The sequence below is a fragment of the Salvelinus namaycush genome, unplaced genomic scaffold (assembly GCF_016432855.1).
Source record: "Salvelinus namaycush isolate Seneca unplaced genomic scaffold, SaNama_1.0 Scaffold1329, whole genome shotgun sequence".
In the NCBI taxonomy this organism is placed as follows: Eukaryota; Metazoa; Chordata; class Actinopteri; order Salmoniformes; family Salmonidae; genus Salvelinus; species Salvelinus namaycush.
The window spans coordinates 1-20,268 of NW_024058041.1; the positions used below are offsets into that span (position 1 = coordinate 1).

Genomic DNA, 20,268 nt, shown 5'->3' on the forward strand with positions numbered 1-20,268 from the left:
CTCTCCTCCCCTCCACATCCACCAGATACCTCTCCTCTCCTCCACATCCACAGATACCTCTCCTCCACATCCACCAGATACCTCTCCTCCACATCCACCAGATACCTCTCCTCCACATCCACCAGATACCTCTCCTCCACATCCACCAGATACCTCTCCTCCACATCCACCAGATACCTCTCCTCTCCTCCACATCCGCCAGATACCTCTCCTCCACATCCACCAGATACCTCTCCTCCCCTCCACATCCGCCAGATACCTCTCCTCTCCTCCACATCCGCCAGATACCTCTCCTTCCTCCAATCCGCCAGATACCTCTCCTCCACATCCGCCAGATACCTCTCCTCTCCTCCACATCCACCAGATACCTCTCCTCCCTCCACATCCGCCAGATATCTCTCCTCTCCTCCACATCCACCAGATACCTCTCCTCTCCTCCACATCCACCAGATACCTCTCCTCTCCTCCACATCCACCAGATACCTCTCCTCCCCTCCACATCCGCCAGATACCTCTCCTCTCCTCCACATCCACCAGATACCTCTCCTCTCCTCCACATCCACCAGATACCTCTCCTCTCCTCCACATCCACCAGATATCTCTCCCCCCTCACATCCACCAGATACTCTCCTCTCCTCCACATCCACCAGATACCTTCCTCCACATCCACCAGATACCTCTCCTCTCCTCCACATCCACCAGATACCTCTCCTCTCTACATCCACAGATACCCTCCTCTCCTCCACACCACCAGATACCTCTCCTCTCCTCCACATCCACCAGATACCTCTCCTCTCCTCCACATCCACCAGATACCTCCTCTCTCCACATCCACCAGATACCTCTCCTCTCCTCCACATCCACAGATACCTCTCCTCTCCTCCACATCCACCAGATACCTCTCCTCTCCTCCACATCCACCAGATACCTCTCCTCTCCTCCACATCCACCAGATACCTCTCCTCTCCTCCACATCCACCAGATACCTCTCCTCTCCTCCACATCCACCAGATACCTCTCCTCTCCTCACATCACCATATCCTCCCTCTCCTCCACATCCACCAGATACCTCTCCTCTCCTCCACATCCACCAGAAACCTCTCCTCTCCTCCACATCCACCAGATACCTCTCCTCTCCTCCACATCCACCAGATACCTCTCCTCTCCTCCACATCCACCAGATACCTCTCCTTCACACTCCCTTTTCCTAGAAATGAAAGGGTAAAGCGAGGCTGGGTAATGGGGGCTGACGTGGCAGATCTGACAATCTTTTTAAACATTGTTTTGAGCCCAAACAATCAGGAAGTGTCTCTGTGTGTAAGGAGGGCGAAATCCAATAGTAGTAATGGCATTATGGAGGGATGGAATTAGAGGACAAATGAAGGAGAGGCACACGTAACTCTCTAATCAACATCACCCACAACCATTCATCAGACAAACCACATTACACCACACGTGCAAATGTCTACTTAGTTATTTTTATATCTAACAGATGGTCTTTCTCCACACATCCAAGAGATACATAATAGGTTGGGGCCAACAAGTACATTACAATATGTCGTTTTTAGTGCTCCCTACATCTTCTCTGTCACTGCTCACACACACACACTGTAGAGAGCGACAGAGGGGTACAGGTGAGACGAGAGGGCATCACACAAACTTTCAGAGGTGAGAAACAATGTTAAACTTTTCCTCATTAACTTCAAATCAAAACCCAATTTGTCATTACGTTCTAATGAAATGAGGTTCGTTCAATGTGTTAGAATGTGTGTGTGTGCGCCAGCCCCCAGACCTGTGCACCTGTTGGCATTCTCTCCTCCATTAAAAACAATCCTGTCTCATTAGTGGAATCAGAGCAGACATGGTCCGTCCCCTAATCCCGTCCACCCTGCCCCCCCAACCCTCAGTCTGATTGACTCAGACATGGCGATGAGATGACCAGGATCTCAGGCTCTAATTGAAGAGCTGAATTAGTGATTATAGCCCCCCCCCCCCCCCCTCCCCTCCACACACACACCTCTTGCTTCGGGGCACGTTTCCTTTAACGGTAATTTCCGAGCACAAATGTCACACTCCCGTCATGCCACAGGCTCTCATTAGCATTTCTACATTTCCACAGTGCCCGATAACCACGCAGACACAGCCTGCGCAACGCGATAAAGGTTCCCCTCTTGGCCAGCGTGGCCAGATAAAGCATCCCCCCTCTGAGCCCTGTGTGTGACACCAGGGGGAACTAAATAACTAACACAGTGTCCAGAACACCTCTCACAAGTACACTACACTGGCAGAAGTGCTCAGTCTCCATCTCGGTCGCTGTCTTTCTCTTTTCACATTTTACACTCCATCTTGACCTCTCATTCATCGTCTCTTCCTGTTTCTGTCACAACAGTCACTTATAAAGCCCTGCTAGGTGTTCTGAGTGAGGTGTGTCCTGACCTCCACCACGTCCCAGTGGTGTGTGAATTGCTCCAGGGGGGTAGGGTAGAGGCTGAGGGGGGAGAGGGGGGAGGGAGGGAGCACGCTCTCATCCCCAGCCTCCTGCAGGGTGGCCAGCTCATCAGACGAAAACCCTGAAGGAGAGAAAGATTGGTCAGTTTTCTTGGAGTGTACTTCTTCACGAACCTGAAGATTCATCACATCTGTTGACCAGATACCAGTGAGACAGGAAATATGAGGGCAGAGCCTGACCTGTGAGGGTGGAGAACAGGAAGCTGATGTAGTCAACATCACGCAGGGTTGTGTCCTGAGACCCTACTGACCAGCCACAAAAAGAGGACCTGAAACGCACACAGGTTACAATGGAGTGAGAGAGGACGGTCTGGAGTGTTGGTGGAGTGATAGAGCATAACAAAAGTGCTCTTACAGGATGGAGGATTGTTCCGGTTTGTTTTCTGACAATATGGATCACACTTATGTCCATTTCTGTATGCTTACCTGGAACTGACCACATTAAACAGAATTGAGTTTCCCCCGAGCAGAGAGAGAGAGTGTGTCTGTGCGCAGGGTGGGGTGAGGAGGACGAAAGGGTTAGAGTTAAACAAATTGTGTGTGTGTGTGTGTGTGCGCGCAATGTGGGGGTGAAGAGGAAGGGGGGGGGGGTCAGAGATAAATACATGGTGTGTTCTGTAACATTAGAGACATGTGACTTAACAGGACAATATTCCCATCCTTCCATGACGTCTCTGCCACATTCCACTGCCCCAACCCCTAGACGCACACACACTGCCCCAACCCCTAGACGCACACACACTGCCCCAACCCCTAGACGCACACACAGTGCCCCAACCCCTAGACGCACACACACTGCCCCAACCCCTAGACGCACACACACTGCCCCAACCCCTAGACGCACACACACTGCCCCAACCCCTAGACGCACACACACTGCCCCAACCCCTAGACGCACACACACTGCCCCAACCCCTAGTCTCTAGACGCACACACACTGCCCCAACCCCTAGTCTCTAGACGCACACACACTGCCCCAACCCCTAGTCTCTACGCACACACACTGCCCCAACCCCTAGTCTCTAGACACACACACACACACTGCCCCAACCCCTAGTCGCTACACACACACACTGCCCCAACCCCTAGTCTCTACACACACACACTGCCCCAACCCCTAGTCTCTACACACACACACAGTGCCCCAACCCCTAGTCTCTACACACACACACACACTGCCCCAACCCCTAGTCTCTACACACACACACACTGCCCCAACCCCTAGTCTCTACACACACACACACTGCCCCAACCCCTAGTCTCTACACACACACACACTGCCCCAACCCCTAGTCTCTAGACACACACACACTGCCCCAACCCCTAGTCTCTACACACACACACACTGCCCCAACCCCTAGTCTCTAGACACACACACACTGCCCCAACCCCTAGTATCTACACACACACACTGCCCCAACCCCTAGTATCTACACACACACACACTGCCCCAACCCCTAGTCTCTACACACACACACTGCCACAACCCCTAGTCTCTACACACACACACACTGCCCAACCCCTAGTCTCTCTACACACACACACACACACTGCCCCAACCCCTAGTCTCTCTACACACACACACACACACACTGCCCCAACCCCTAGTCTCTACACACACACACACTGCCCCAACCCCTAGTCTCTACACACACACACACTGCCCCAACCCCTAGTCTCTACACACACACACACTGCCCCAACCCCTAGTCTCTACACACACACACACACTGCCCCAAGTCTCTACACACACACACACTGCCCCAACCCCTAGTCTCTACACACACACTGCCCCAACCCCTAGTCTCTACACACACACACACACACTGCCCCAACCCCTAGTCTCTACACACACACACACTGCCCCAACCCCTAGTCTCTACACACACACACACTGCCCCAACCCCTAGTCTCTAGACACACACACACACTGCCCCAACCCCTAGTCTCTACACACACACAGTGCCCCAACCCCTAGTCTCTACACACACACACAGTGCCCCAACCCCTAGTCTCTACACACACACTGCCCCAACCCCTAGTCTCTACACACACACACACACACTGCCCCAACCCCTAGTCTCTAGACACACACACACACACTGCCCCAACCCCTAGTCTCTAGACACACACACACACACTGCCCCAACCCCTAGTCTCTAGACACACACACACACTGCCCCAACCCCTAGTCTCTAGACACACACACACACTGCCCCAACCCCTAGTCTCTAGACACACACACACACTGCCCCAACCCCTAGTCTCTACACACACACTGCCCCAACCCCTAGTCTCTACACACACACACTGCCCCAACCCCTAGTCTCCACACACACACACTGCCCCAACCCCTAGTCTCTACACACACACACTGCCCCAACCCCTAGTCTCTACACACACACACACACTGCCCCAACCCCTAGTCTCTACACACACACACTGCCCCAACCCCTAGTCTCTACACACACACACACTGCCCCAACCCCTAGTCTCTACACACACACACACTGCCCCAACCCCTAGTCTCTACACACACACACACTGCCCCAACCCCTAGTATCTACACACACACACACACTGCCCCAACCCCTAGTCTCTACACACACACACTGCCACAACCCCTAGTCTCTACACACACACACACTGCCCCAACCCCTAGTCTCTCTACACACACACACACACACTGCCCCAACCCCTAGTCTCTCTACACACACACACACACTGCCCCAACCCCTAGTCTCTCTACACACACACACACACTGCCCCAACCCCTAGTCTCTCTACACACACACACACACACTGCCCCAACCCCTAGTCTCTACACACACACACACACACTGCCCCAACCCCTAGTCTCTACACACACACACACACTGCCCCAAGTCTCTACACACACACACACTGCCCCAACCCCTAGTCTCTACACACACACTGCCCCAACCCCTAGTCTCTACACACACACACACACACACTGCCCCAACCCCTAGTCTCTACACACACACACACTGCCCCAACCCCTAGTCTCTACACACACACACACTGCCCCAACCCCTAGTCTCTACACACACACACACACTGCCCCAACCCCTAGTCTCTACACACACACACACACAGCCCCAACCCCTAGTCTCTACACACACACACTGCCCCAACCCCTAGTCTCTACACACACACACTGCCCCAACCCCTAGTCTCTAGACACACACACTGCCCCAACCCCTAGTCTCTAGACACACACACACACACTGCCCCAACCCCTAGTCGCTACACACACACACTGCCCCAACCCCTAGTCTCTACACACACACACTGCCCCAACCCCTAGTCTCTACACACACACACAGTGCCCCAACCCCTAGTCTCTACACACACACACACACTGCCCCAACCCCTAGTCTCTACACACACACACACTGCCCCAACCCCTAGTCTCTACACACACACACACTGCCCCAACCCCTAGTCTCTACACACACACACACTGCCCCAACCCCTAGTCTCTAGACACACACACACTGCCCCAACCCCTAGTCTCTACACACACACACACTGCCCCAACCCCTAGTCTCTAGACACACACACACTGCCCCAACCCCTAGTATCTACACACACACACTGCCCCAACCCCTAGTATCTACACACACACACACTGCCCCAACCCCTAGTCTCTACACACACACACTGCCACAACCCCTAGTCTCTACACACACACACACTGCCCCAACCCCTAGTCTCTCTACACACACACACTGCCCCAACCCCTAGTCTCTCTACACACACACACACACACACTGCCCCAACCCCTAGTCTCTACACACACACACACTGCCCCAACCCCTAGTCTCTACACACACACACACTGCCCCAACCCCTAGTCTCTACACACACACACACTGCCCCAACCCCTAGTCTCTACACACACACACACACTGCCCCAAGTCTCTACACACACACACACTGCCCCAACCCCTAGTCTCTACACACACACTGCCCCAACCCCTAGTCTCTACACACACACACACACACTGCCCCAACCCCTAGTCTCTACACACACACACACTGCCCCAACCCCTAGTCTCTACACACACACACACTGCCCCAACCCCTAGTCTCTAGACACACACACACACTGCCCCAACCCCTAGTCTCTACACACACACAGTGCCCCAACCCCTAGTCTCTACACACACACACACAGTGCCCCAACCCCTAGTCTCTACACACACACTGCCCCAACCCCTAGTCTCTACACACACACACACACACACTGCCCCAACCCCTAGTCTCTAGACACACACACACACACTGCCCCAACCCCTAGTCTCTAGACACACACACACACACTGCCCCAACCCCTAGTCTCTAGACACACACACACACTGCCCCAACCCCTAGTCTCTAGACACACACACACACTGCCCCAACCCCTAGTCTCTAGACACACACACACACTGCCCCAACCCCTAGTCTCTACACACACACTGCCCCAACCCCTAGTCTCTACACACACACACTGCCCCAACCCCTAGTCTCCACACACACACACTGCCCCAACCCCTAGTCTCTACACACACACACTGCCCCAACCCCTAGTCTCTACACACACACACACACTGCCCCAACCCCTAGTCTCTACACACACACACTGCCCCAACCCCTAGTCTCTACACACACACACACTGCCCCAACCCCTAGTCTCTACACACACACACACTGCCCCAACCCCTAGTCTCTACACACACACACACTGCCCCAACCCCTAGTATCTACACACACACACACACTGCCCCAACCCCTAGTCTCTACACACACACACTGCCACAACCCCTAGTCTCTACACACACACACACTGCCCCAACCCCTAGTCTCTCTACACACACACACACACACTGCCCCAACCCCTAGTCTCTCTACACACACACACACACTGCCCCAACCCCTAGTCTCTCTACACACACACACACACTGCCCCAACCCCTAGTCTCTCTACACACACACACACACACTGCCCCAACCCCTAGTCTCTACACACACACACACACACTGCCCCAACCCCTAGTCTCTACACACACACACACACTGCCCCAAGTCTCTACACACACACACACTGCCCCAACCCCTAGTCTCTACACACACACTGCCCCAACCCCTAGTCTCTACACACACACACACACACACTGCCCCAACCCCTAGTCTCTACACACACACACACTGCCCCAACCCCTAGTCTCTACACACACACACACTGCCCCAACCCCTAGTCTCTACACACACACACACACTGCCCCAACCCCTAGTCTCTACACACACACACACACAGCCCCAACCCCTAGTCTCTACACACACACACTGCCCCAACCCCTAGTCTCTACACACACACACTGCCCCAACCCCTAGTCTCTAGACACACACACTGCCCCAACCCCTAGTCTCTACACACACACACACAGCCCCAACCCCTAGTCTCTACACACTGCCCCAACCCCTAGTCTCTACACACATACACTCCCCCAACCCCAAGTCTCTACACACACACACACTGCCCCAACCCCTAGTCTCTACACACACACTCCCCCAACCCCTAGTCTCTACACACACACTCCCCCAACCCCTAGTCTCTACACACACACTCCCCCAACCCCTAGTCTCTACACACACACACTCCCCCAACCCCTAGTCTCTACACACACACACACTCCCCCAACCCCTAGTCTCTACACACACACACACACACACTGCCCTAACCCCTAGTCTCTACACACACACACTGCCCCAACCCCTAGTCTCTACACACACACACACTGCCCCAACCCCTAGTCTCTACACACACACACACACACTGCCCCAGCCCCTAGTCTCTACACACACACACTGCCCCAACCCCTAGTCTCTACACACACACACTGCCCCAACCCCTAGTCTCTAGACACACACACAGCCCCAACCCCTAGTCTCTACACACACACACACAGCCCCAACCCCTAGTCTCTACACACACACACACTGCCCCAACCCCTAGTCTCTACACACATACACTCCCCCAACCCCAAGTCTCTACACACACACACACTCCCCCAACCCCTAGTCTCTACACACACACACACACACACTCCCCCAACCCCTAGTCTCTACACACACACTCCCCCAACCCCTAGTCTCTACACACACACACTCCCCCAACCCCTAGTCTCTACACACACACACTCCCCCAACCCCTAGTCTCTACACACACACACTCCCCCAACCCCTAGTCTCTACACACACACACACTCCCCCAACCCCTAGTCTCTACACACACACACACACACACACTGCCCTAACCCCTAGTCTCTACACACACACACTGCCCCAACCCCTAGTCTCTACACACACACACACTGCCCCAACCCCTAGTCTCTACACACACACACACACTGCCCCAGCCCCTAGTCTCTACACACACACTGGCCCAACCCCTAGTCTCTACACACACACACTGCCCCAACCCCTAGTCTCTACACACACACACACTGCCCCAACCCCTAGTCTCTACACACACAAACACTGCCCCAACCCCTAGTCTCTACACACACACACTCTCCCCCAACCCCTCGTCTCTACACACACACACTGCCCTAACCCCTAGTCTCTACACACACACACTGCCCTAACCCCTAGTCTCTACACACACACACTGCCCCAACCCCTAGTCTCTACACACACACACACTGCCCCAACCCCTAGTCTCTACACACACACACACACACACACACACTGCCCCAACCCCTAGTCTCTACACACACACACACTGCCCCAACCCCTAGTCTCTACACACACACACTGCCCCAACCCCTAGTCTCTACACACACACACTGCCCCAACCCCTAGTCTCTACACACACACACTGCCCCAACCCCTAGTCTCTACACACACACACACTGCCCCAACCCCTAGTCTCTACACACACACACACTGCCCCAACCCCTAGTCTCTACACACACACACACACACTGCCCCAACCCCTAGTCTCTACACACACACACTGCCCCAACCCCTAGTCTCTACACACACACACACTGCCCCAACCCCTAGTCTCTACACACACACACACTGCCCCAACCCCTAGTCTCTACACACACACACACAGCCCCAACCCCTAGTCTCTACACACACACACACAGCCCCAACCCCTAGTCTCTACACACACACACACTGCCCCAACCCCTAGTCTCTACACACACACTGCCCCAACCCCTAGTCTCTACACACACACACACACTGCCCCAACCCCTAGTCTCTACACACACACTGCCCCAACCCCTAGTCTCTACACACACACACACTGCCCCAACCCCTAGTCTCTACGCACACACACTGCCCCAACCCCTAGTCTCTACGCACACACACTGCCCCAACCCCTAGTCTCTACGCACACACACTGCCCCAACCCCTAGTCTCTACGCACACACACTGCCCCAACCCCTAGTCTCTACGCACACACACTGCCCCAACCCCTAGTCTCTACACACACACACACTGCCCCAACCCCTAGTCTCTACACACACACACACACACTGCCCCAACCCCTAGTCTCTAGACACACACTGCCCCAACCCCTAGTCTCTACACACACACTGCCCCAACCCCTAGTCTCTACACACACACACACTGCCCCAACCCCTAGTCTCTACACACACACACACTGCCCCAACCCCTAGTCTCTACACACACACACACACTGCCCCAACCCCTAGTCTCTACACACACACTGCCCCAACCCCTAGTCTCTACACACACACACACACTGCCCCAACCCCTAGTCTCTACACACACACTGCCCCAACCCCTAGTCTCTACACACACACTGCCCCAACCCCTAGTCTCTACACACACACACACTGCCCCAACCCCTAGTCTCTAGACACACACACACTGCCCCAACCCCTAGTCTCTACACACACACACTGCCCCAACCCCTAGTCTCTACACACACACACTGCCCCAACCCCTAGTCTCTACACACACACACTGCCCCAACCCCTAGTCTCTACACACACACACTGCCCCAACCCCTAGTCTCTACACACACACACTGCCCCAACCCCTAGTCTCTACACACACACACTGCCCCAACCCCTAGTCTCTACACACACACACTGCCCCAACCCCTAGTCTCTAGACACACACACTGCCCCAACCCCTAGTCTCTAGACACACACACTGCCCCAACCCCTAGTCTCTACGCACACACACTGCCCCAACCCCTAGTCTCTACGCACACACACTGCCCCAACCCCTAGTCTCTACGCACACACACTGCCCCAACCCCTAGTCTCTACGCACACACTGCCCCAACCCCTAGTCTCTACACACACACACACAGCCCCAACCCCTAGTCTCTACACACACACACACTGCCCCAACCCCTAGTCTCTACGCACACACACTGCCCCAACCCCTAGTCTCTACGCACACACACTGCCCCAACCCCTAGTCTCTAACACGCACACACACTGCCCAACCCCTAGTCTCTACACACACACACTGCCCCAACCCCTAGTCTCTACACACACACACACTGCCCCAACCCCTAGTCTCTACACACACACACACACTGCCCCAACCCCTAGTCTCTACACACACACACACACTGCCCCAACCCCTAGTCTCTACACACACACACACACTGCCCCAACCCCTAGTCTCTACACACACACACACACTGCCCCAACCCCTAGTCTCTACACACACACACACACTGCCCCAACCCCTAGTCTCTACACACACACACACACTGCCCCAACCCCTAGTCTCTACACACACACACACACTGCCCCAACCCCTAGTCTCTACACACACACACACACTGCCCCAACCCATAGTCTCTACGCACACACACTGCCCCAACCCCTAGTCTCTAGACACACACTGCCCCAACCCCTAGTCTCTACACACACACACTGCCCCAACCCCTAGTCTCTACACACACACACTGCCCCAACCCCTAGTCTCTACACACACACACTGCCCCAACCCCTAGTCTCTACACACACACACTGCCCCAACCCCTAGTCTCTACACACACACACACTGCCCCAACCCATAGTCTCTACGCACACACACTGCCTCAACCCCTAGTCTCTACACACACACACTGCCCCAACCCCTAGTCTCTACACACACACAGCCCCAACCCCTAGTCTCTACACACACACAGCCCCAAGTCTCTACACACACACACTGCCCCAACCCCTAGTCTCTACACACACACACAACCCCTAGTCTCTACACACACACACTGCCCCAACCCCTAGTCTCTACACACACACTGCCCCAACCCCTAGTCTCTACACACATACACTGCCCCAACCCCTAGTCTCTACACACATACACTGCCCCAACCCCTAGTCTCTACACACATACACTGCCCCAACCCCTAGTCTCTACACACACACAGCCCCAAGTCTCTACACACACACTGCCCCAACCCCTAGTCTCTACACACACTGCCCCAACCCCTAGTCTCTACACACACACACTGCCCCAACCCCTAGTCTCTACACACACACACTGCCCCAACCCCTAGTCTCTACACACACACACTGCCCCAACCCCTAGTCTCTACACACACACACTGCCCCAACCCCTAGTCTCTACACACACACACTGCCCCAACCCCTAGTCTCTACACACACACACTGCCCCAACCCCTAGTCTCTACACACACACACTGCCCCAACCCCTAGTCTCTACACACATACACTCCCCCAACCCCTAGTCAGGTGTGTGTGTGTAACACCACCCCAGAGAAACACTGGGTGTCTCAGAAATACACACACACTTGCTGGCGATGAACACTGATGACATCATAGCGTTATGCAAGGCCGGATGCGTGTGAGAAATCACTGGCAAACCACAGCATGACCAAACAGCAGAACATTGATATGCTCACACACAACAGCACACTAAAGGACCAACACTGCCATCTAAAGGTCTAGTGAACTATAAATTCCCATCAAGTGCCATCAGCGTCAGGCCTTGTTATAAACCATGAGCTCATGACACTGATCTTGTGCCACAACCATCGACGTGCCTTAATTGGTTGATTGTTTGATTCCATTAAGCTGGCAAACCATCGGTCTGCTGTCTCCCCTCTCTAACCTGGAACGACTGACGGCTCTCTCACACACACACACACACACACACACACACACACACTTATGAATTGAAAATTCTATTCAGAACATTCTCAAGTGCAAGAGAAACGATGTGAAAGCGTAAAGGCCACGTGATGTTGGTCTGCCCTGGACATCATCTAGATGTTTAGAGGATGAAACCTCAACGGTCAAACGTTGTTTAAACCACATGGCACATGACTCTCACATTTCTGTGACACGGGGACCATGTAAGAACATTGGGTTAGTGACAGAGTTTGTGACCTCAGTCTGTAGCTTTGGGAGGTTGCTGGGGTTACCTGAGGTGTATGATGCGTATGAGGGAGGCAGCCAGGCCGGCAGAGACGCGTCCCGCAGTGCAGCAGCGACTCAGATTGGCCAATAGACCCTGTGACATCACAGGCAGGAAGTAGAGTAGCTGGACCAATCGCTGCTGAGACTCAGCCGGTAACAATACCACACTGCCCTCCTGTGGGTCTACACACACACACACACACACACACACACACACACACACACACACACACACACACACGTCAATATACAAACTCTACAACAGTGGTTCTCAACTGGTTGTCTCAGGACCCATATTGAACCAGGTTGTCTCAGTCTTGACTCAATATTCGCGTCGAGAAAAATAAGTAAAAATACAATTTGAAAAAAAATTGTAAATTCTATATTGATATTAAATATAGCAATTATATGACAAGCGAACAACATTCCCACCTCTCATTCTCAATAATTACATTTTGCCCATATTCTTGATTAAGAATTTAAATAAACTCACTGGTTTGAGACCACAAAATCAACAAAAATGCTGCTAAAAGCTTTATATAAAAAAAATACTGTGATTGAAGAACACTTTTTCAGAGAGTAAATGATTTAGAAATGTACATTTATTATCAACTCTATACACTTTCTACCTTGTTAAAGTCGTTAAAGTTCAAACTGTAATATTTTTTCACCAGTTTGGCTGCTCTACACATCACCAACTACAGCTCATACACTACAGCAGAGGAGGGCATCTGTGGTCCTGGAGAGCCTGAGTTCCTGTCCAACACACCCCATCATTAGAGTCACCTGTAACCATCAAGCCCTTGATTAGCTGAATCTGGTGTGTTAGTGCTGGGCTGGAACAAAAGCTTGCACTCCTGTACCTATCCAGGACCACGGTGTTGGAAACACACACACCGTACCTAGCAACAAGAAGCCAATGGTGACGTAAAGAGTGAATGGACTATCCATCACCAGTTTATGGTCTAAGAAAGAAAATCATCAAACAGACAGAGATAAAGAGAGAGCGCTAGAGAGATAGGGAGAGAGATAAAGAGAGAGAGTAGTAATGATCAGATAGTCTGTATTATATTATGTTGGCTGCTGACGCACATTGCTGATGTCACAGACCATTCAGACAAACAGAGTCTTGTGATGGTGAATCGCCCACTCTGTCTTCTCTGGGGCCTTCAATCATAACACAAACCACCTCACCCTCCCCAGATCTGTCTTCCCTAGGGCCTTCAATCATAACACAAACCACCTCACCCTCCCCAGATCTGTCTTCCCTAGGGCCTTTAATCATAACACAAACCCCCTCACCCTCCCCAGATCTGTCTTCCCTAGGGCCTTTAATCATAACACAAACCACCTCACCCTCCCCAGATCTGTCTTCCCTAGGGCCTTCAATCATAACACAAACCCCCTCACCCTCCCCAGATCTGTCTTCCCTAGGGCCTTTAATCATAACACAAACCCCCTCACCCTCCCCAGATCTGTCTTCCCTAGGGCCTTTAATCATAACACAAACCCCCTCACCCTCCCCAGATCTGTCTTCCCTAGGGCCTTCAATCATAACACAAACCCCCTCACCCTCCCCAGATCTGTCTTCCCTAGGGCCTTTAATCATAACACAAACCACCTCACCCTCCCCAGATCTGTCTTCCCTAGGGCCTTTAATCATAACACAAACCCCCTCACCCTCCCCAGATCTGTCTTCCCTAGGGCCTTCAATCATAACACAAACCCCCTCACCCTCCCCAGATCTGTCTTCCCTAGGGCCTTTAATCATAACACAACCACCCTCACCCTCCACAGATCTGTCTTCCCTAGGGCCTTTAATCATAACACAAACCCCCTCACCCTCCCCAGATCTGTCTTCCCTAGGGCCTTTAATCATAACACAAACCCCCTCACCCTCCCCAGATCTGTCTTCCCTAGGGCCTTTAATCATAACACAAACCCCCTCACCCTCAGATCTGTCTTGCCTAGGGCCTTTACTCATAACAGAAACCCCCTCACCAGTTATATCTTAGCTTATATTACAACATAGGTGCCCTCCACCCCTTTTAACTGAGACTCCTCCAACCTTTGTCTCTAGCTTGTACAACATGCTCCCCTCTCTCTTCTGCTATGGAGTTCAGATGGACCTTTACTGCCCCCCAGTGGAGAAACATAGGGGGTTTGTGTTACCATCTCCAAAAGGTACATTTAGGTATTTTCTAGGATGGCCATTTAGTGACTACCTGTTTAGTACCGATCTGCCCGACTGTTATAAGTGGAGCTTCACATGTGATTTTTGTTGTTGTATATACCATAGAGCCTGCATACAGGTGTGTGTGTGTGTGTGTGTGTATTCACCGTAGAGCCTGCATGCAGGTGTGTGTGTATTCACCGTAGAGCCTGCATGCAGGTGTGTGTGTGTGTATTCACCGTAGAGCCTGCATGCAGGTGTGTGTGTGTGTGTGTGTGTGTGTATTCACCGTAGAGCCTGCATACATGTGTGTGTGTGTATTCACCGTAGAGCCTGCATACATGTGTGTGTGTGTGTATTCACCGTAGAGCCTGCATGCATGCGTGTGTAGGGAGTTCAGCAGAGCCTTGTTCCCGCGGGAGGCAGCAGCCTGGATGGAGAGCAGGAGCCTGTCTGAGAGGGCAGGGTTACGGTGGCCTAGCTGGGACAACTGGAGCGGTAGAGCAGCCAGCCACCGAGACAACACTCTACTCCTGAAGGGGGAGACCGGAGAGGAAGAAAGACCTTTAGGAGCAGAGTAATCTACCCTGCAGACTTGGTTATGCCTACATATATCTTTGGTTATTTGGTACAGTAAACACTAGAACGTGTGTGTGTGTGTTACCTGGCGATATGTGTGTGGTTGTGTTCCTGTAGGTACAGTCTGCTGTAGAAGGAAAGTAGCAGTGTTCTGGTCTGCAGATTCAGGTTCATCTGCTGGTACTGAACATACACCGCCTGTAACAGATCCTCCGTCACCGCTACACACACCACCGGTTAGGACGCCAGACATGCGAAAACCATTTAAGATTAACTCATAACCGCACCCTTGACAGCCCACACAAACCCACACACACAGTCTTACCCCTGCTGCGTTGTGTGATGGCCATTCTCCAGACAGTCTCCAGGAGTGTATGTAGATGTCTTTGGCTCAGCTTGGCCCCACTGGACAGAGTCTCTTGGACAAACCCTCTCAGAGGCATCAGCCACTCAGCATCGGGCTCCTGGGCTTGCCCCTCCCTCTGGCTGAGGGTAACCATGGAAACCATGACCTGGCAGAGCAGCACGTTCAGAGCCAAGGGTTCCACTGTCTGCCCTGGGATTGTAGGTTCCTGCTTACTCCTGAAACACCACACCCAAACACACACTTTTAATGATGTCCCCCCCAGTCATTTTGTGCTGATATTATATATCAGAATTGCTAATAGCTCAAACTGTTCAATGGTTAGAGCTAATTTTTAGTAAGAAAACAGAAACCGCTGTTTGTCCTAACCGCTAATATCTGAAATTTAACCGTGGTTCTACGACTAAGCAGAGCATTCAGTTGACTATAGACCAGATGTTTTTACCCCCAGAGTTTCTCTCACGACCCGATTTTCAAATCAGGCGACACATATGGGGTAGCGACCCCTAGTTTGGGAAAAGCTGGAGTACCTACACATACACCAAGGGCCCTAGCACCACCTCACCCCACCTCACCTCTTGGGGTCTGTCTTCCGCCTTTGTTTAGGGGTGTCCAGATTTCCATAGGGGAAGTTCTTCATGAAGTGCTGCTTAAAATCCCCCAGGTACTCACTGCGAAACCACGCATCCTAAACACACAAACACCACTGTTAATAGAACAAAGGTAACCACACATCTTATACTGAGAGAGAACGACTGTGTGTGTGTTACCAGTGTATCCTGGTGTTCTCTCTGTGGCGCCAGCTTGCGTAGCAGCTGTAGTATGGAGAGGACCTGGTACATCAGTGACATGGCGTCGGGGGTGAGGAGATGAGCACTGTCAGTCTTGCTCCGGTCGCTGGCACTAGCCTCTACCCAGACATCTAGTAGAAGGGGCACCAGGGTGGAGGCAAAGCCCCGTACAGCCTCCCCTGTGCCCAGACCCTCACTCACTCCAGCCCCAGGCTCAGTCTCCGGCCTACAAATACAGTGGAGGAAAGGGACAGATGATGAGCAGGACAGGAGAGTGAGTCAGCAGAGTGTGTGTGTGTATGCTTGTTAATGAAGTGTGTGTCTGTGATGTGCGTACCTGAGTTTGAAGGTGGAGTGCGGAGTGGGCATGGCTCCTGAATGTTCAAACACCTGAAATCCGTCTTTTCTGTAGGTAAGCTCCTCCCAGTTGAGCTCCAAAGGTGCGTTAGCTCCTCCTTGTCCATTCAAAACACTGAACATGTCACCTGAGACACATGCAACCCCCTCCTCCGCTCGCCTCTCCTCAACTACCGCCTGAAGAAAACGCCCCAGTCTGGAAAACACACAAACACAAAGGTCATGCCAGAAAAATGTACACACCAATAGGACACTGCTAACTCATTGCAAGTGTATGAGTACCTGAGCAGCACTGTGAGTCTCCACTGCTGACCAGTCACGTTCCTGTTAGGGTTGACTGACAGGGCCCAGCTCCTCCCCTTCCCCTCCTGCCCCTTCCTTGCCCCGCCCCCGGTACTTTTGTGTGAGATCAGCTCCAGGAAGTTGGTGAGCAGCAGGGCGGGACAAGCAGCCAGCAGGGCAGGATAGTGGTCCAGCAAAACGTCGAGGACCTTCAGGGCATCCTCCTGGATACCCGTCTCGATGTGGGTCATGGCACAGGAGAGGTGGGCAGAGAGGAGAGGGAAGAATGGAGATGTCCGCTCCGCTGGCACACTCTGGGCTATGAACCTGAGCAGGGCACGGAGAGGGTAGAGGTTAAAGGTTAGGGAGGTGCACTAGTAGAAGAACTGGTATTAAGGCATTTCTCCAAGGACTGTGCTGCTCTTAAGTGGTGTATGGTTTTGTGAGGGTTGGAGAACAGACACTGTGGACACTGTGTTAACAAACCTCCAAACGAGCTTCAATGCCATACAACACTCCTTCCGTTGCCTCCAACTGCTCTTAAACGCTAGTAAAACTAAATGCATGCTCTTCAACCGATCGCTGCCCGCACCCGCCGCCCGACTAGCATCACTACTCTGGACGGTTCTGACTTAGAATATGTGGACAACTACAAATACCTAGGGGTCTGGTTAGACTGTAAAATCTCCTTCCAGACTCATATTAAGCATCTCCAATCCAAAATTAAATCTAGAATCTGCTTCCTATTTCACAACAAAGCCTCCTTCACTCACGCTGCCAAACATACCCTCGTCAAACTGACTATCCTACCGATCCTCGACGATGTAATTTACAAAATAGCCTCCAACACTCTACACAGCAAACTGGATGCAGTCTATCAGTGCCATCCGTTTTGTCACCAAAGCCCCATATACCACCCACCACTGCGACCTGTATGCTCTCGTTGGCTGGCCCTCGCTACATATTCATCGCCAGACCCACTGGCTCCAGGTCATCTATAAGTCTTTGCTAGGTAAAGCTTTGCCTTATCTCAGCTCACTGGTCACCATAACAACACCCAAACGTAGCACGCACTCCAGCAGGTATATCTCTCTGGTCACCCCCAAAGCCAATTCCTCCTTTGGCTGCTTTTCCAGTTCTCTGCTGCCAATGACTGGAACGAACTGCAAAAATCACTGAAGCTGGAGACTCATATCTCCCTCTCTAACTTTAAGCTGTCAGAGCAGCTCGCAGATCACTGCACCTATACATAGCCCATCTGTAAAGTGTCCATCCAACTACCTCATCCCCAAACTGTTATTTATTTTGCTCCTTTGCACCCCAGTATCTCTACTTGCACATCTATCACTCCAGTGTTTAATTGCTATATCGTAATTATTTCACCACTATGGCCTATTTATTGCCTTACCTCCTTACTCCATTTGCACACACTGTATATAGATTTTTCTATTGTTATTGACTGTACTTTTGTTTATCCTATGTGTAACTCTGTGTTGTTTTTTTTCACACTGCTTTATTTTGGCCAGGTCGCAGTTGTAAATGAGAACTTGTTCTCAACTGATCTACCTGGTGAAATAAAGATGAAATATATATATTTTTTCAAAGACCTGAAGACAAATTCCCACTGTCATAACAAAATGCTTTTCTAACCTGAGCAGGCGTGTGGCAGACATCCGTACATTCGGGTCCTTGTCTGTGAAGACGGCAGCAGCCTCGCTGAGCAGACTGGAGAGGTGTTGGTCTAACTCTGAGGGGTGAAGGGTCAGCAGCTCCCTCAGTCCCACAAGAGCTCCCTGTTTCACTGTACCACTGTAGTGATGCAGCTGGGACAACAGGTCCTAGAGGGGAGGCACACAGCATAAGGTACAGTAGAGGAGTGAGTGTGTGTGTGTGTGTGTGTGTGTGTGTGTGTGTGTGTGTGTGTGTGTGTGTGTGTGTGTGTGTGTGTGTGTGTGTGTGTGTTACCTACCTTGATGTTGAGCTTCCGGTGTGTGGTGGGTGCATTAGCATCTTTCTTCAGCTGTTCAGTTAGGTTTATTCCCTTGGTGCGGAAGTTGATGTTGGTGGCATTGTCAGCTTTAGGCTTGGTCTTCCCCACCTTCAGCTTGACCTTCTGGAAGTCATCCTGCCTCTTCTTCTTCTTGCACTTGGTCATCTCTGCAGGATAGGACTATCTGTGGAGAGAAACATGGGGAACATCTTAAATTGCAAACAATTCTCTAATATAGTGCACTACTTCTGTTCTGACCAGAGCCAAACAGGGTTGATGTTGATGAAGTGGTTCACTATTTGGGGAATATGGTGCCATTTGACACAATAACGAAGTGTGTGCTAGTGATGGACCAGGAGGAGACCACAATCACAGTGGGCAGCAGTGAGTTTGCAGGCTACCGGCTCTTACACAGAATCTATGAGTAGTAAACCCAGAATAATTGATTGCGTTTTGAAACGTAATAATAATACCCACGTGTGTTGACACTGTCAGAAATAATTGTGCATGCAGTAGCGTTCCCGCGCCGAATGTAGCTTTTGAAGACGGTCAATCAGCAAAACCAAGCTCGTGTTGTTTCTTTACAAACATGGGCCTTTCTCTTTGATACGACAACTAGCTAAGCTGTCTTCACATTTGCCTGCAACATTTGTTTGTTTTTTCCTGTTCTCAATTTCACGTCTACATATATCAGTGTTTTATTGCAACTTGTGTAAAGGATACACTTCAAATGAAAAATGTATGTCGTTATTATCTTTTAATATTTTTTTATT

General features: G+C 51.9%; 1 protein-coding gene across 1 annotated transcript; it reads right to left on the reverse strand.

Annotated features, from left to right (window-relative positions):
- Nucleotides 1-2,022: 2,022 nt before the first annotated feature.
- On the reverse strand, nucleotides 2,023-20,084 carry LOC120036435 (testis-expressed protein 10 homolog). Its single transcript, XM_038982870.1, has 13 exons — nucleotides 19,973-20,084; nucleotides 19,475-19,679; nucleotides 19,156-19,343; nucleotides 17,506-17,832; nucleotides 17,204-17,419; nucleotides 16,846-17,092; nucleotides 16,651-16,763; nucleotides 16,037-16,293; nucleotides 15,797-15,932; nucleotides 15,496-15,665; nucleotides 12,965-13,142; nucleotides 2,689-2,777; nucleotides 2,023-2,570 (listed from the first exon to the last, which is right to left on the reverse strand). The coding sequence occupies exons 2-13, from the start codon at nucleotides 19,658-19,660 to the stop codon at nucleotides 2,407-2,409; spliced, it is 2,271 nt and encodes a 756-aa protein (XP_038838798.1). The 5' UTR covers nucleotides 19,661-19,679; nucleotides 19,973-20,084; the 3' UTR covers nucleotides 2,023-2,406.
- Between the last annotated feature and the right edge of the window lie 184 nt (nucleotides 20,085-20,268).

What these genes read in the sequence shown, in the direction of transcription:
- LOC120036435 (XM_038982870.1), bottom strand. Translation starts at nt 19,660, where the DNA reads ATGACCAAGTGCAAGAAGAAGAAGAGGCAGGATGACTTCCAGAAGGTC. An exon ending in TCTGCCACACGCCTGCTCAG is followed by an intron (nt 17,833 to 19,155) that starts GTTAGAAAAGCA and finishes TGCCCTGCTCAG; the next exon opens with GTTCATAGCCCAGAGTGTGC. An exon ending in ATACGCATCATACACCTCAG is followed by an intron (nt 2,778 to 12,964) that starts GTAACCCCAGCA and finishes TGTGCGTTTCAG; the next exon opens with GTCCTCTTTTTGTGGCTGGT.